This window comes from Mixophyes fleayi, chromosome 2 (genome assembly GCF_038048845.1).
Source record: "Mixophyes fleayi isolate aMixFle1 chromosome 2, aMixFle1.hap1, whole genome shotgun sequence".
Lineage (NCBI taxonomy): Eukaryota > Metazoa > Chordata > Amphibia > Anura > Limnodynastidae > Mixophyes > Mixophyes fleayi.
The window spans coordinates 149991134-150010420 of NC_134403.1; the positions used below are offsets into that span (position 1 = coordinate 149991134).

The 19287-nt window shown below is 40.8% G+C and overlaps 1 protein-coding gene across 1 annotated transcript in view; it reads left to right on the top strand.

The window, feature by feature from the left end:
* Positions 1–18938, top strand: part of CREG2 (cellular repressor of E1A stimulated genes 2) — a 38760-nt gene extending 19822 nt beyond the window's left edge. Inside the window, exons 3-4 of the mRNA XM_075200228.1 lie at positions 15661–15774; positions 16199–18938. Coding sequence (XP_075056329.1) covers positions 15661–15774; positions 16199–16340 — 256 coding nt within the window. The 3' untranslated portion in view covers positions 16341–18938. The remainder of the gene's footprint in view (positions 1–15660; positions 15775–16198) is intronic.
* Positions 18939–19287: the final 349 nt, after the last annotated feature.

The window sequence follows — 19287 nt, forward strand, 5'->3', positions numbered from 1 at the left end:
TTACATCTTCCCTGTTTAATACCCAATGCTAAAATGTAACATATCTTTCCTGAGGAGTGTCACATAGACCCAGTTTTATTATTAATAAATCCAATACAAATTTACCAATTTATAGATACCAAACATGCATATGTCCAGTGGATTAGTTGAGCTGATACTGATTTCCTCTAAATCTCTGCATGACACACAGTTTTATTCGACGTATGGGATGCCATTCCTTATCCTATTCATGAATATGTGTTTGATCACTAATTATATTGATTATAAGTGGTATTTTTGACATCAAATTATTTTTGCCTATATAAAATATAGCAAGCCATGGTCACAAAGCCCATGTCACTTTGTGCAAGACTCCTCTGCTGGCAGACAATTTACTAAAGTCTCCTTAGCTGTCAAAAAACACTCCTATGCCAGGATGTAGATCACCCCAGGGGGCCTTTGAAGCTGCAGAGTTCCCTAAAAGTGTCAATATTATCTGCATTACACCCTAACTTACAGAGCAACACAAAATATAAATGGATTCATTTGACAACAGTATTTACAATGCAGTCCCTTATGATTATGCTTTATTCACCACAGTTATGTTAATTGTTAATCCTTACAACTGTAGTTCCTCCCTGTTCACTATAATGTTCCATCAGTGAGAGAGCACCCTGTCATATAGCAATGCACAATGCTAGTAGAGAGGTTGCCATCTCCCATTGCAATATAGAAAGAGAAGTTACAAATCCATATATGGTAGTGCACATAGATATGTAAAATGAAAAGAATAATTTGACAGCAAAGCTGTGCTTGAAGAAATCATATAGGATACAGAACTACCAGCTAAGCATTTTCTAAAACATCTTACACAAACAAAAGTAGCCCTTTATTGTTAGACATGTGCCTGTTGGTTTCCATCCATCTTTTATACCACATTTCACCCCTTTTATATTCTCTAAATGCAACAATTATCAGTTATTCTCTGTATTCATCATCTGGTACACTTCATATTCCCTTTCTTGTTGTTTCTTTTGAAATCCAACATAAAACTGTCCTACACACCCCCTTTCTCTATGTACATCACCATTCTCTAACTGGTTTTGCTTATCTTGGCATTACAGCATTTGATGAACATTACAAGCACATACAAATACACAAAAATACAATTTGTTAAACAATTTTGGCTCCAAACATGGAAAGTAAACTGCCATTGTCAGAATTTGACATCTAAATGTTCTTGGATTCCTTTTTAATATATAGAATTCAGGAATCATAACACACTGAATTATTTGTATATGTTGTGCTGGGATCTGTGGTGGTGGTTTGTCTTGAACCAGCATCAGAGAAATCCTGTAAGTAAATGTGATGTGGTGTGATCCCATGGTGTAACCATGAACCATGCAAAGAAGGAAATAGTATTTTGTGTGTACCGTTTATATGATGCTTATAATTCCTCAATATGTATTCAGTCATTACTGGGGTCATGAGTTCAATTCCCGACCATGGCCTTATCTGTGTGGAGTTTGTATATTCTCCTCGTGTTTGCGTGGGTTTCCTCCGGGTGCTCTGGTTTCCTCCCACACTCCAAAAACATACTGGTAGGTGTTACGAGCCGCGGCGGTGCCCAGCCGCCGCGACTCACTCACCTGCGTCCCGGCCATCGCTATGGCGACCGGGACGTCACTTCCGGCCCTGACCCGGCCGTTGCCGGGGCAACGAGAAGACGCTTCAGCGCTGCGTCCCGGCAATGAGAGGAAGCCGGGCGCAGCGCTCACCATATGTTCTAGCCTGTGGGCTAATTAATGCAGCCTATTAATTATGCTGGGGGCTGTGTCTAATTCAGAGCTAGGCTCTGATTGGTGGCCACTGGTATTTAAGGCAATGAGGTCTGCTGCCTCATTGCCGGTTATAGCTCCTGTGTTCCAGTCTGCTAACCTGCTAGTTCCTGTCCTGTATCCTGATATCTCTATTTGACTCCCCGTGTATGACCCTTGGCTTTGATTTGGACCTTGCTCGTGTTTCCTGTGACCCTGATCTTTGGCCTGTTTACCCGTTCTGCTATTTGCCTGTGACCCCTGACCTCAGCTTGTTCATCGATACTGTTGTCTGCTGCCGGCCCTTGACCTCTGCGTGGACCTGACTCCTCTTGCCTGGGTTCTCCCCAGCTGGTACGCACTTCACGACCCTCTGTCAGTCTGCGGCCCAGTCTGTCCCCACCATCAGGGGCTCCAGTGAACACCTGACTGGCAGAGTAGATTCCGGGTTGTGTTGTGCCGGCTGGAGGGGTTCCTAACATTATAACCGGCCCACTCACGGAGACGAGGTTGGAATGGATGCAAGTGGATCCTCACCGTCTCCGGCACAAGCACTAGCAGCCCATGTTGAGTCCTTATATCAGATGATCCAGGGATTGGCTGAGCGTCTGTCTGTTCAAGAAGAAGCCGCAAAAGTGTCACAACCCACTCCAAGTTCCGTCTGTGAACCTAAGATGAACTTGCCGGATCGCTTCTCTGGAAATAGGTCCCTGTTTCGGAATTTCAGGGAGAGCTGCAAGCTCTATTTCCGATTGAGACCCCGCTCCTCCAGGTCAGAGCATCAAAGAGTCGGGATTATCATTTCCCTTCTACAGGGTGACCCCCAGTCCTGGGCATTTTCCTTGCCGCAGACCAGTCCTGCCATGCAGTCAGTAGACGCTTTCTTCGAGGCGTTAGGTCTACTATATGACGACCCGGACCGTACTGCCTCCGCTGAAACTCATCTACGGGCCTTGAAACAAGGCCGGCGCTCGGCAGAGGAATACTGCGCTGAATTCCGTAGATGGTCACCTGATAGTGGATGGAATGATCCTGCCTTGCGGAGTCAGTTCCGTCTTGGCCTGTCGGAACAGGTCAAAGACTCTTTGGTGCAGTACCCATCTCCTACCTCTCTGGAGGATCTGATGCACCTCTCCATTAAAATCGACAGGAGATTTAAAGAGCGGAAAATCGAAAAGGAGACATCATCACCTCTATCCGGCTTCATTCCTGTTCCCACGGATGGTGAGGAACCCATGCAATTGGGGGCGTATCGTCTCTCCCCTGAGGAAAGAGACAAGAGAAGATCACAGGGCCTATGTCTCTATTGCGGCACAAAAGGCCACTTCTCCCGTTCCTGCCCGAATAAGCCGGGAAAAGAGCATGCCTAGGGAACGAGGGGAAAGTTCACCTAGGTCTGCAGATTGTCTCCCCGAAAAACGCCGTATTGATCCCTGCACAGCTCATGTTTAGTGCTCGTTCAATGGACCTGTCCACCTTCGTTGATAGTGGAGCTGCAGGCAACTTCCTGGACATCGGGTTCGCCCGCGCTGCTAAAATTCCGATGGTAAAACTCAAGTCCGCTATTACTGTCTGTGGATTAGATGGAGGTCCGTTGCCTGGTGGCAAGATTTCCTGGGAGACCTCGCCACTACAATTAAAAATCGGAGCTCTCCATTCAGAGTCAATAATCTTCCTTCTTATCGATTGTTCATCAGTTCCCTTGATCTTGGGCCACCCATGGCTTTCCCGTCATAACCCTGTCATGGACTGGGTAAAAGGAGAAATTGTCCAGTGGAGCTCTTACTGTACACAGTCCTGCTTGTCACTGCCCCTGCGGGTGATTCAGTCTATTCCGGAGCAGCTTCCCTCACAATATCATGAGTTCTGGGATGTGTTCTCCAAGAAAGCTGCTGACACCTTACCACCTCACCGTGACTTTGACTGTGCCATCGAGCTTATTCCTGGTTCCAAGTTGCCTAAGGGTCGCCTGTACTCTCTCTCTGGTCCGGAGACCAAGTCCATGCAGGAATACATTGAAGAAAATCTGGAGAAGGGCTTCATCAGGCCATCTAAATCTCCCGTAGGAGCAGGATGCTTCTTTGTATCCAAAAAGGACGGAGGACTAAGACCCTGTATTGATTACCGGGGATGGAATCTTATTACAATCAAGAATACCTATCCCCTTCCGCTCATCTTCATATTATTTGATCAGCTGAGAGGTGCTACTGTCTTCTCAAAAATCGATCTTCGTGGAGCGTATAACCTCATCCGTATCAAGGAGGGAGACGAGTGGTAGACGGCATTCAATACGCACTCTGGCCATTATGAATACTTGGTTATGCCGTTCGGTCTTAGCAATGCACCTGCAGTATTCCAGGACTTAATCAATGAGGTTCTTCGGGACTTTCTTGGTAGTTTCGTAGTCGTCTATTTAGATGATATCCTTATCTATTCCAGATCTCTGTCTGTACATCAGAATCACGTTAAACAAGTTCTACGAAGACTGCGAGAGAACCACCTTTACGCCAAACTAGAAAAGTGTGAGTTCGAGGTGCAGAAAGTATCCTTTTTAGGTTACATAATCTCTTCTGAGGGATTCTCCATGGATCCAACTAAGGTTCAGGCTATTCTAGATTGGGTGCAACCAAACAACCTTAAGGCGGTGCAGAGGTTTCTGGGCTTCTCCAATTATTATAGAAGGTTCATTCCAGGTTTTGCGGACATCGTGGCTCCCATTGTCGCCCTAACCCGTAAAGGAATGGATCCAACTAATTGGTCGCCTCAAGCAGTAGCCTCATTCGAAAGCCTGAAAAAAGCCTTTGTCTCCGCTCAGGTCCTTAGACACCCGGATCCAGCTAAATTATTTGTTCTTGAGGTCGACGCCTCTGACGTCGGTGCTGGGGCTATACTATCACAGAAGGACCCTCATACTAATCGTCTACACCCGTGTGCCTATTTCTCCCGCCAGTTCTCTTCAGCAGAAGCCAACTATGATGTCGGGAATAGGGAACTGTTGGCAATCAAATGGGCCTTCGAGGAGTGGCGACATTGGCTGGAGGGTGCTCCACATCAGATCTCTGTCATTACCGACCACAAGAACTTGCAATATATACAATTGGCCAAACGTCTAAATCCCAGACAGGCCCGTTGGTCGTTATTCTTTACCCGGTTCAATTTCCTGATCACCTATCGACCGGGTTCCAAAAATGTCCGGGCAGATGCTCTGTCCAGAAGTTTCTTGGCACACCACGTTCCAGTTTCGAACCCAGAGCCTATTATTCCTCCTTCCATAATCCATGTTGGATTAACCCAAGATCTGAGTATCACACTTCAGAGATTCCAGAAATTAGCCCCTGATACTACTCCGGAACAATGTCTTTTTGTGCCAGTCCATCTAAGGAAGGCCGTTCTTGCAGAGGCGCATAATAGTAGGTCTGCTGGACACCCTGGAGTTTATAAGACGCTGGAGATCCTTTCCCGTACGGTCTGGTGGCCATCCTTGTCCGCTGACGTCAAGAGTCATGTCCTCTCGTGTGAAATTTGTGCCAGGAACAAAGTCCCCAGGACTCGCCCGGTGGGTCAATTGCTTCCATTGCCCATTCCTGCAAAACCTTGGACACATTTGTCCATGGATTTTATTGTTGATTTGCCACCTTCTGCAGGACATAATACTATTTGGGTTGTGGTGGACCGTTTCAGTAAAATGGCACATTTCATCCCATTAACCAGGCTTCCTACAGCTCGAGATCTGGCCACTCTCTTCATACATGTTTTCCGGCTCCATGGACTTCCTTCCGATATTGTTTCTGATCGTGGTTCACAATTTATAGCACAATTCTGGAAATCCTTCTGCACCCTCCTCGGAATCCGGATCAGTCTGTCATCTGCATACCACCCTCAGTCTAACGGGCAAACTGAAAGGGTTAACCAAGCACTTGAACAGTTCCTCCGATGTTATTCCTCAGAATTCCATGACAACTGGTCATCTTTGCTGCCTTGGGCAGAGTTTGCCTACAATAACTCATCTCACTCATCTACTCAAACTTCCCCGTTCTACTGTAACTTCAGTTTCCATCCCAGGTCTAATTCTCTGTACTCTCTCAAATCTGCTGGTATTCCGGAGATTCATTCCACAGCTGCTGATCTGAAAGTAATTTAGGGGAAAGTTCAGTCCTCCTTGAAAAAATCCTCATTGTCGGCCAAAAAAATTTCGGATCGCCACCGTACCACCTGCCCATTCAAAGTGGGCCAGAAAGTATGGCTATCAACTAGAAATCTTAGGCTCAGACAGCCTTGTAAAAAACTAGGGCCTAAATTTATTGGGCCGTTCATGATTACCAAACAGATCAATCCGGTAGCTTTTAGATTGAAGATTTCTAGTTCACTAAAAATTCCGAACACATTTCATTGTTCATTGTTGAAGTCGGTATTGTATCCTAGCCAATCCTCAACTGTGCCTGGGGGAAGTTCGAGTAAGCCACTAAGATATGTGGTTCAAAGGATTTTAGATTCCAAAAAAGTGCAAGGACAGGTGCACTTCCTGGTGCAGTGGAGGAACCGCCGGTTAGAAGAGCGATCTTGGGTTCCGCGAAGACAACTCCATGCCCCTAAACAATTGAAGGAATTCTTCAGGAGGTTCCCAAGAAAACCTGGATGTCGGGGTCCCTCGACCCCTCCTCAAGGGGGGGGTACTGTTACGAGCCGCGGCAGTGCCCAGCCGCCGCGACTCACTCACCTGCGTCCCGGCCGTCGCTATGGCGACCGGGACGTCACTTCCGGCCCTGACCCGGCCGTTGCCGGGGCAACGAGAAGACGCTTCAGCGCTGCGTCCCGGCAATGAGAGGAAGCCGGGCGCAGCGCTCACCATATGTTCTAGCCTGTGGGCTAATTAATGCAGCCTATTAATTATGCTGGGGGCTGTGTCTAATTCAGAGCTAGGCTCTGATTGGTGGCCACTGGTATTTAAGGCAATGAGGTCTGCTGCCTCATTGCCGGTTATAGCTCCTGTGTTCCAGTCTGCTAACCTGCTAGTTCCTGTCCTGTATCCTGATATCTCTATTTTACTCCCCGTGTATGACCCTTGGCTTTGATTTGGACCTTGCTCGTGTTTCCTGTGACCCTGATCTTTGGCCTGTTTACCCGTTCTGCTATTTGCCTGTGACCCCTGACCTCAGCTTGTTCATCGATACTGTTGTCTGCTGCCGGCCCTTGACCTCTGCGTGGACCTGACTCCTCTTGCCTGGGTTCTCCCCAGCTGGTACGCACTTCACGACCCTCTGTCAGTCTGCGGCCCAGTCTGTCCCCACCATCAGGGGCTCCAGTGAACACCTGACTGGCAGAGTAGATTCCGGGTTGTGTTGTGCCGGCTGGAGGGGTTCCTAACAGTAGGTTAACTGGCTGCTAACAAATTGACTCTAGTCTGTGTGTGTGTGTGTGTGTGTATGTGCAATGGGGCAGGGACTGATGTGAGTGAGTTCTCTGTACAGCGCTGTGGAATTAGTGGCGCTATATAAATAAATGGTGATGATGGTGATGATGACGATTCACCTATTTCAGTTGTAATTCAGATCTTATAGATAGGTGGTGTCACCCTCTCTATAGGAGATCATGAAAAGGCAGGTGCACCATGGTGCAGTACCTATATTCAAAGTATTAACCCCTTCAACTCTTTTCTCACCCCTGTGCTGAGCCCATTTTGGCACTTTTTTTGGCTGTTCACATTCCAACATCAATATCAGTAATTTGGTTATGTAGTACTCACACAAACTATACGTTGTTTTTATTCAGTATACCTTGCATTTTCAGATAATAGCTTTAGTTTGTTTATATCTCCTTACACCTCAGAGACAATCTACTAAAGTGACCAAAAAAGTGGGGTGGTTTATTGAAATTGCAAGAAACTGAACTAAAAGCAAATTTGTGTATTGTTCTTTATACTACCACCCAGAAATACTGTTGGTTCTTACTTTTTTTACCAATCCACCTTTCCAAAATAGCAAAAAGCTGTATCCTACACAGGTTTTCATAATAAATATTGCACTTGAAAATAATAATGCATTTATTTATTTATTTATTTTGCAAGTTTGCACCATCTTTAATGTGTAGGCATAATATGGTAGCCTAACAAGGCATACCATTTTAAAAACTAGACAACCTACCACATCAACTGAAAGGACGCCTGAGTTTATTTAAGCCAAATGAGGGAGGTCTGGGCATTATAACCTTGCCTCCACCCTGCAATCTCTGGACTTCTTCGCTCTTTCTGTAGTGTAGGGTGTTATTAATATCTACTAAGGGGGCACATAATTTGAAAGAGGTATAGTTTCTTGGAGTCAGGATGGGGGATATCTGGGCATTACTCATCCATCCTGTACTAGGGAGTTATTGTCTCGTGATCACATGTGATCACTAAATAATAGCTATTAAGGGGCCATATCATTTGAAAGAGGCATCTCCTGAGATTATTGAAGCCAGAATAGGGGAGATCCTCCCCACCCCTGGACTTCTTAATGATCTCTGCGGTGTAGGGGTTATTCTTTGATTATCCTACATCAGATTTAATTATAGACATAGCCCAGTCACTGGTTGCAATAACCAGTCAAAAGGAACATATTAAAGAGTTTATAGTTGCCCTGGGAATTTTGAGTATTGACTCATATCCTGAGAGAGGTATATATGTCCATGTGTCATGATCTAATTAGTGGACTTTAAAGATAAACATAATTGCAATTTTTCCTTGGAGGCTTTTTGACCATTTAAAGCAAGATTTTTGAGAAAGGCACTGTATATTCCTCAGTTATAGGAAAAATGACTTATGGGCTGGTTAGATACATACACAGCTGTGTCTGTGTGGCTAGAAAGATTAAGAGACAAAAAAAAAAACACTAGTGTTTAAAACAGACTTAGAAACTCGTGTCTACAGGTTTACCTGAAAATGTGCAAGTAATCAATGGATGTGTCTGAACTCTATATATCAAATATATCTATATAGATCAAATATCTTTGCTTCCAGATGTTGTCAATATTGTGAGTGTGACAGTGGGGATAGGAAAGGGTGAAGAGACTGCTGCTGGGTTTGGTGATAAGGACATTGTGATTTTCAATGACCTATTTTATTACAGTAAAACAAGCTCCAGCTGCATGTTCCCTTGTTTGTCTGCCTGTCTGAACCTCTACCCCTTAATCTACTCTAAGCAGCTGCGTTCTGCAATATGAAAACCAAAATCTGCATTTTCATAGCCTTCTTATATTCTTGTGTATTCATGTAGTGGATAACATTTATAATTTCATTAACTTGTGTTTCATGCCATCCTGCTAATGTTTTTTTTTTAAGTTGGGTTAGTAAAGGACCATTGACAAAGGCTGTGACTACAGCCTGCTGAGCTTAGATAATGGTTTCTATGAACCTTGCATCTCTGAAACATACATCACATGTGTCTGTTGTTGTTATGTTTTATCCCCTGTTATCAGATGAAGGAGAAATTCATGTATAGAGTAGGACCTCTCAGACAGACTGACATTTGGTAGAAAAAAACCGTTTAGTTTTCAAATTTTTAGTCAATCCTGATTCAGTATATGTTCCATATGGGAAACATAAATGGCCATAGGAATACATCCTATAATCAGGACCCTCTTAAGACCATCTTGGGCCCCCGGGCACAGCAGTGCACCGGGGCCCCTATATATCCCCAAAAAAAAAAATGATTATATATATTGGCCCGTCGGAGGAAGCCAAAAAAAAAAAGAAAAGAAGAAAATACTTACCGTGCTGTCAGCTGGCGATCCGGCTCCCTCCATGGTCTCCTCCTCCGTCGCGCTCCGCAATGGATGTCGGGCGGGTGTGATGATGTCACGCCCGACATGCACTGCGAGCGCGACGGAGGAGGAGACCATGGAGGGAGCCGGATCACCAGCTGACAGCACGATAAGTATTTACTTCTTTTCTTTTTCCATGTTTTTTTTTTTTTTGGCTTCCTCCGACGGGCCCACCTGGGCTGCAGGGCCCCCGGGCACCTGCCCATTGTGCCCTAAGGGAAAGATGGCCCTGCCCATAATAAATGTTTGTGAAGACACGAGTATAAATGTGTAACTTCTGAAAGTAACAAAATAACATGTAAATGATATATACATTCTTCTTAATGAATCTATAGGGATGATGTATCTCTCCTAGAAATCAATATGATCAAATCATGTTTCCTGTCTATAAGTGCAAGAAATTATAGCATGTCAGTTAGTGTATATTTTTGTGAACCAGAAACCCTTGTTAACCATTTTATTAAATATAAGATAAAAACAGTTTCTACATTCTTGATCCATTCTAGTACACATGGGAAATAAAATATTGTCCACCCTCTAGCTACAAAGAAAGTGAAAATGATAAAAGCCAGGAGTTTCTGATGCTTCCTTTTACAGCCAACCACTAACAAGCGGCCAGTGGTTGTCGGTTGGGTTGCTTTATTGGAATTTTTCAAGTAATTTTTTACCCATCTGGATTGCACCACATCAAAACAGTAGATCAGATTATTTTATTTTAAATTAAATGGTATGGTAAGTAGTGAATGATTGCTTTTGGAAGTCTTTGTTCAATTAAAGTTTTCATGTATAGTGTATATAGAGTTTTTCTACTCTTTTGGCATAATGAGCCTGAGTCTTAGGACTCATTATACTGGGACCACTGGGGTGGCAAATGTTGACACTCAAAGGTTCCAGTCTTGTTAATTGTCTAGAGCAATTGATTTTTGCCCTCTTCCATATAGGCACCAGTCCTGTGCCGAACAACCTATAGCAGTAAAACCCCACTCTTGTGATCTCCCTATTATAGTATAAACCAACCAATGTCTAACACTGGAACCGGTTGAGGATTTGGGGAGGATACCCTGCATGTTTTTATTGATATTTTCTTTTTACATAGTGCACTGTACATGGTTAGTATCTTTATTATATATGGCAAATGCACTCGCAGATGCACTTCTCCACTGAATGGATCCCATTATAATTATAGGCCGTTAGAACAGAAATGTCTTTCTATGAGCACTCTGTGCAATGTTATGAAAAACTTTGCACACAAAGTGCCACATATAGTAAAGACCCAGGGACTGATTCAACTTCTGACAAAAGTCCCGTTGCATGTCGTGTCTTGAGTAAAACTGTTCTGCCCATGCTCAGAAACGGACTTTATGCCAGTGAACACAATTGCATCCAATTCATGTCCAAATGCAAATGACACTTCTGAATGCCTAAAACTTGAAGGAGAGAACGGTGGTGGGAATGGGTGGATGCACATAGGCGATGTACAGTAAGGGCATGCTGAGGTCATATGCACGCACATTAATTTAATTCAAGCTCTTTTTTTAGTCGTATCACTTGCACCAGCTACAGGGCACATGTAAGTGCCAACTGATGACTGACACATATGCATGCCAGAATATGTGTTTGCAAGTAAGTGAAGCTATAAAAAATTTACATATATTTTTATTAATGATTATAGTATTAATAGTTGTAAATTAATTGTATAAAAATAATATTTGTGCATACGTTCTGATGGGACATTATATTGCACAGCTTGTGCATATCTTGCAGTTTGTAATGTATATGTGCAGAGTGTATTTATACCCATATTCAAATGGAAACGTTTCTTGACATCCACTTTTAAATCCAAGCTACATTCAGTGATGAATCAGGTCCCCAATGTCCCCTCAATTTCATGATGTATTTAAGCCACAGATAATGCTAGTATTTAAGGATTAAACATTAAACTTTATTCAATGAGAGGAGTAGTACTAGAGGGGAACAAGGTTGGACTTTAATGAGATGTTTACAATGTACACTTGAAAAAATTTTGCCTGGATAAAGCAATCTACAGCGAAATGCGCGTTAGCGTTTTGCTGTATGCTTCTTTTCAATAACATATGGTTTAATCTAATATTTTGGTTCAATAATTAGAATATGTCCAGTTATTCTTAACTAGGATATAGCCCAATCCCAAGTATTAGAACACTATATGCAGTTAGCAATTCAGTCCCATCATTTAGCAAATACAGGAAACCGTGAAGACAACCCGGCTACAATCCCTGATTACAATATTATTGAATCCAAGATTAAGGGATACCAATACTACATGAGAATTAGAGAATGCACACAGCAATTTTAACTCCCTAATTCACCTCATCACATATTTTACTGGTTTTAATAAAGTTAGACAATTTTATTATACGCAAAATTAAATTTAAGTTTTATTTAACAATTGGGGTATGTATATATTATTCATTAATTCATTTTGTTAAAGACTGTTGTGCACCATTTACAAAACCAGTTTCTTTCATTTCTTCTCTTTCTGTTTGTAATGTTTACAATGCACTAAAGAATTTTCTGCTTCTCCACACAGTGGCTAGTTATGGCTAGCAGCTATTGTCATAAGCTTGTAGAACTAGGAATAGAGGTATTTGCCTATAGCAGGCGCCTTTCCTGTAGAGCTAGTCGTGCTCAAAGGTACTCAGATGCCCCCAGGTCTTAAACTATAGCATAGTGTAAGCTTATGAGCAATACCGCAGCGAGGGAAATAGGAGGCAGTAAACCGAGGGTTAGCGGGTAGTCTGAAGCAGGCAGAGGTCAAGAGTTCATAGCAGATAGCGTGGTCAGAGGAGGCAAAGGGTCAGGGCTAGCAGCGAGCAGGAATGTCCAAATAACAAGCCAGAGGTCAGGTCAATCAGCATACAATCAGAATCCAAGTCAAGCCAAGGGTCAGTAACAATAAAACAATCAGTAGTCAGAGGACTAAACAGAAGCAGGTCGGCAATTCAAGGTAATGACCGCTATAACGGCATGGAGGCCAAACCCTCTCTGCCTTAAATACACACACTGGCCAATGAGGAGCTAAGCTCCAGCATACACAAATACCTTTCAGAAGTTTATTAATTTCCTTAACCGTGCACACATCCGACTGCCCATAATTACCAAGACACGACGCAGATTAGACAGGCGTCCTGGCTCAAGCACTGCCGCAAATCCTAAGACATACATTCAGTTTGCTGAGGGTGCTCAAGAGTGGAGGAATAGTACTTTATTTACATCGGGTGGACCATAGAGGCACACTAGTGCAAAACCAATGTATTTTGTGGTGCGCATCTGGTGTGCTTTATACATGGTCCTCTCTGCTAAAACCTGCTGTTTTCCTAAAAAATGCCCCATAAAACAGTTTGGATTAACTGTCAACAAGAGTGTGAAGTAAAACAAATTTTGGACTCCCAAATTTCTCAGTGAAGACTGTTTCAAGTGCTAAGATTCAGGATAGAGATCCTAGGTAAGTGCCACTGATGTTCATGCTAAACTTGCTAAGAATTCTAGTCCTTAAGAGAATTCTAGTACTCCTGCTGTTAGCTACTGCCTAATAGGACCATTACCTGTGGGTGTTCCACCACAAATCCCATAACTTACTTGCGAGGGTCCCTGGTGAAAACAGGAAATCCACTAAATTGCATGCCTCAGGTGAGCCTGTGCTAACTGCTAGCACACTGGGCCTTATTCATTAAGGAAAGTAAGGCAAACAAATGAGTAAGTTTTCTCCTGGACAAAACCATGTTACAATGCAAGGGTGTAAATTATTCTATTATTTTGCACATAACATAATTACTGGCTGTTTTTTCATATAGCAAACAAATACGTGATAGCTTTATTTGTACACTGAAACTTAAGGTTAATCTAGAACATGCCTTACCCTAACTATAAATATGCCATCACATTTTAAATTTAAATACAACATGGTTTTGCTAAGGTGCAAAGTTACTCATTTTTTTTGCTTTACTTTCCTTGATGAATCAGGCCCACTGAGTTCACATGCTCAACCTGTGACATTTCTCACATCTTATGATACATGCTATACAAGGGATCAGGGCAATTTACTCCAATTGATATTTGCTAATAACAATACAGTACATATAGTAAATAAGGAGCTTTTCATTGACACAATCTAATGACCTTTAAATAGGTGTGTGAATTTAACTCGCTATGAACTGATATTAATTATGTAGAGTTAAACAATTGACATATAATATCTGAAAATAAAATTAATATAAAACTACAAAATGTTATAGAAGGCAACAATTACCTTCTGTCTGAAAATATACAGAGACAGAGATTTAACTGGTAAAGAAAGACCACTTAAAGGGTTTCTGTTCTGTCTATGAGAGTATTTTTCTGCAGTAAGATGTATATTTTTCTGCCAGTACAGTACTGTGAAATATGTTGGCTACACAAAAAGGTAACTGTATTGTCTGCGATGTTCCTAAGAACATCATGGACGCGCTTTTTTACCAATATAATGGTAAAAAGTAAAGCGCAAGGTGTTTTGCGGTTGTTCCGGAGGCATCTCGCGTGAATTTTTGATTAATTGAATCTGCCTTATAGAGTGAACTAATGCTGTGTAAATGATGTGAAAAGTTAATTTAATGAAAATTTTTTAGCAAAGTTAATTATGTTTACAAGTTATAGGAATTAATAACAGAAATGCAGAAAGCTTCACTTTATCAAGCAGTAACATATCATAAAAACCTCCTAGACTACTACTGAAAGATGAGTACAACAAAATGTTTCCAATTATTAAAATAAATAATGTTTAAATTGGATTTCTGTAAGAAGAAACATCACTTTGAAAGAAACATCCTTCTTGGAAAAGAAACAGTGAGAAAAGCGATATTAGTATGATCCAACCCTGGTTCTTGTGAGTAAACATGGGAAACTATTATATTCTTATATTACATATTCCTGAAGTTAAAGGGAGATATAGATTTAATACCTGCATCAGTATTAATGTTTATTTCAGAGACTATGATATTCAGAGTTTGAATTATATAACAATTTATCATATCATCTGCATCATTAGTTATATGGAATTCAAATACATATCAGGATAAAAAAAAATGTACATATAACTAAGTGAGAAGTAACTACCAATGGTATTATAAGTGCATCAAGGTCTGACCTGGAAGTGAGGGATATTGCAAGAATCAGTACTGTGAACTGTGAAGATTTATGTGGGTTATAATATTATTTAGTTAATATTTATTCTAAGTATGAGTCTAATTTAGTATTACTTTCAGGCTATTATAAAGTAATTTAGTGTGATATGATCTACATATAGGTGTTAGACATTTAGACATAGTGATATTTTATAGTGAGTTCAGATTAGTTTATAAAGGGATTTTTTTTTTGTTTATTAGAAATAGTTAGCATAATATGAAAATTACACAGATACTATAACATCCAAATTTATTAATATATCTATAGTGAGTCTAATACTGATTGTACATCTTTTTAAAATATATATTTTCAAAGTAATTATTTTTATATAAAAGAACAATCTTATTGTGTGTCAGAGTTGTGCCAAGTGTGTGTGGTTACAGGGGGTCTCCAAGTCACCCATGGTGGTCATTACATCCACTTCCATACATAGCCAGACTAAGTAGACTTGGTGGAGGCACTGCGCATGGAGAAGTAAGTGATACACAAACACACAAACAACAATTTTACATGTACTCCCCTTAAAAGGAGTAAGGGGTGTTACATTTGGAGGCACTGCAAACTAAACTTAGTGAACAATTACAGCAGTCATGACTACTCAGCCACAAGGAACATCCTTAACTTGCATCTGCGTGACCTTACTATACAGCACAGTGTACACCTCAGATCCAACTCTCAAAGTGCAAGGAACGCAAGTGTCAGATACATGCGGCTCAAAATACTGGTGTATTGTGAGACAAATTCATGATGAGCAAAACTACAATGCACAAATGGCATTGTGTACAACACTAAATCACCACCTACTGTATTAAAAGAAATGTAGCCAAAGATGATTTAAAACAATAAATCTGTATTTGCTTGCTTACAGAAAAAGTATAACAAACCCACAAGATCCACAGTGCGCAGCTTTAACCTTGGCAGGTCAGATGGTAAATGTGCCACCAGATGGAGCAGATTTTGCCAAGAAAGCCCTGTTTTCCAGGTAGTATAATTTATCTTGAAATAAAATAATATGTGATAAGCAACCAATATTCTGGATCCTTTATGTGCATCAGATAGATAAAGCTATTTGTACTAAATTACTTTAGTTCCCAGCAGCCTCTATTATTCATTAAAGTGTTGTAGTATTAAGAAATACTGTGGTTTTGCGATGCCATTTACATATCAAGTCAAGATGGCAGCAAGTTCAGGGGTGCAATATTTTGGGGGTATCCAGGTTGCAGCGCAGGAATTCACCTGCATACAAAAATAAGATGTCATGTTGTGGGATGAGATATGTAAATCAGCTACAAGGGGTGGAGATTGCACAAATATAAAGTGATTGTAGCAGGGTTTGGAAGTGACAAGTTTAGCCTTGGATATCATCCCTAACCAAAATGTTCAGCTTTTGCTTGTGTCTTTCACAGGCATCCTGGTATGAGGAAGTGGTCTCAGAATTACAACTGCCTGCTAATGAAAATGAAGATAGAGCAGATCTATGTTACAGACTGCTATGGGGGAGTATACAGCCTCTCACTGGAAGATTATTACAGAGTAAACCCAAACTAAACTGGCAAATACATGTCTTCTTCACACAGCATGGAAAACATCCAAAATCCATTTCTACTATGAAACTCTCTGTAAAGCATCTTATTGATCAGCAGAATACTGAGGGGTTTGTTGTTACAGAGAAGCAATTACTGTGTCTACAAATAAAGTAACCTCTGCTAACACCATGTTAACTTCTGCTAACTACCTAAGTGGGGTAAATACACAAGTATTTTTCTACGTGTCGCTGTACAATTTAAAATGTGTTAATGTGTTAATGCTAAATTACAGTATTCAGAGATTGAGATCAGAGTTGGATTTCTCATTAGGCAAATATGACACAAGCCTACACAAGTGCCGGTAAGACAAAGGAGACTGAGATTTGCTCGATATGCCTGCTTCATGGCCATTTACAGATGTCCTATAACTTAGGGATCATTTCATTGAAGCCCATCCCTGTTCCTCTTACTCTTTTAGTAATAGCGATATGCCACAGTCTGGGCAATGCCCAAGAGAACCAATGATAAGTGCCACTAATGCGTCATTCAGTTGGTTGCAAAAATGCAGGTCGGCAGCACAAATGCTATGTATGATAATGCACCAATTTTTGCACAGTTGTGGTGCTTTATGTGGGTAAGTGTATTGGATTTGTGTGAGAGAAAATGAACTGCAGGGGTGCAAAATGTTGATCCTTTTAATGTGTAATATTTCTAATCTCACTATTTAACAAATGCGTGATACTCCAACAAATGTGTTAAAATTAAAGGCATGGTTCAAAAGTGATAGTAAGCAGGACTTTGAAGGACAGGTATTACTCTCTCCGTTACGCACACTTTCCTTTATGACCACAAGCCCTCCATTCAAATGATTTGCACAACCATATCAGATGGTTTGGTCACCCAAAGCGTTTGCATGGAGGACATTCCCAAATGTGGAAATCCAGCCTCTAGAGTGCAACATTTTGCATTGTTGGTGAGCCAACAATAATTTTTTAATGATGGAAATAAATAAAAATGAATCTTGTAGCATCTTAAAATTTACCATGTTTTCCTGCTTTGCTTCTGTTCTACAGCATGTTCTACTTGGAGAAGAAAGTGTTGAAAATGTTTCAGTATTCACCTAATTACCTCTTTTGTACATTGGCATACAATACATGGGGCACTAATCTAATTCTTTTGTGGCCACTTAGTACATCATATCTGTCATTGAGAAACGATTATCACATTTCTGGCTGCCAATTTGGAAGTTGCAAGCTTTGTGGCTTCTTAGCACTGTTGTTACTTAACAACAAAATATCCCCGTTTTATATTGTCAAATAAAACGCAGGGACAATAGGGACTGGCAATTTCAGCATACCAATTATTTAGCAGTTTAAGGCTTTACTACAAGAAAGTTTTTTATCACCAGAAAACACATCTGAATGCTAACAGTGTATCTTCCTGTACATTACCATTGATTCTACAGCCCGTGCTGCAACTTGGACAGTCCTGTAGACCTAATTGGCTGCAAATCATAAAAAAGACCACTATTTCCAGTCTTTGGGGTCTATTTATTAATATTGGGCGATTAACTGAAGTTTTTGGCTGGCAGCAGTTAAGAGGACTGTTGCCACTTCACTTGCCAGTCCGGGGTCAATTTGCACTTCCCGTTTCATATTCATGAATAAATAATAATAATAATAATAATAATATAAAGTCTAAAAAAGTCTCAAAGATTGAAAGAAATATAATACCTTTAATATAAAAATTAATGGTACTTATAACAACACCGTCCTTTTTAAATAGTCTTCCCCATGGAGAAGCTTTGACATAGGCCCCTGGTGAAGACTTTTGATGGCTTTAGTCTTGGAGGGTATTTTTACTAAACTGCAGGTTTTAAAAGTGGAGATGTTGCCTATAGCAACCAGATTCTAGTTGTCATTTTGTAGAATGTACTAAATAAATGATAACTAGAATCTGATTGGTTGCAATAGGCAACATCTCAACTTTTTCAAACCACAGTTTAGTAAATATACCCCTTAATCTTCCCGGGGCTTTGTATAATAAGGAGAAGCCCTAAATCCTGCAAAAACTCCAATTTTCGGCAGATCTATCGCTTTTCTCCCTAGAATAAATAAACCCCTATAAGCGATGAGGAGCCCTTAGCTGTCAAACAGGACAGGTGGTAGATGTTGTCAAACGTTAATGTTAACTGCATCTCACTGTGTATGAGGTCATCGTCCAACCATGCTAATGTAGCTTCCTTAGATCCTCCATATGTATCTGTGTATGGCCTAAGCTGATAGGCATCCAAAACTGGCCTGATCAACCTGTTTATGGTCAGCTTAACTCTAGTATGATTGTTTCATGTGGTGTTTTAAATGTGAGTATAAATGATAATATACATATTAATGATATCATTTGCATCTCTGCGGATATTGCAGTAACGTTTGTGATCAGTAACTACTACACCATGTGTTCTTCTCTTTGCTCAAAAGTAGCTGTAAGTATTTCTGTATATAAAGTTTTATTGCCACCAAAGGAACATTTATGACATGTATTGTAAACATGAATGAATGTAACCTAAACATATGAATGTAATATGTTTGCAAATGTATATATTAAACAATGATCTTCCTTGTTTTGTTTGTTGATAAGTGATTTTGTAAGAAATGCAGACGTTTTGAAGACGTTTGGAAGCAACAGCTGAACTTTATTCAAATTATAACAATAATAATAATAATTAATAAAAAAAATAATCTTTCCCAGATTAGCACACTAGTCCAATCAATTTATTACATTTATTACATTATTACATTCCTACTTGCTTGGATTCAAATTCTTTCAGGCACTGTGGCCTGAAGATTGCACAATAGTTAATGCCAAGGTAGGGATTGGAGTTATGTGATTACCCTGCAGTTTTACTTGTTGGGGAACTTTATATTAAAATATTGGGACTTGAGTTCTCCTTTAAACCGTTACATTAGTAT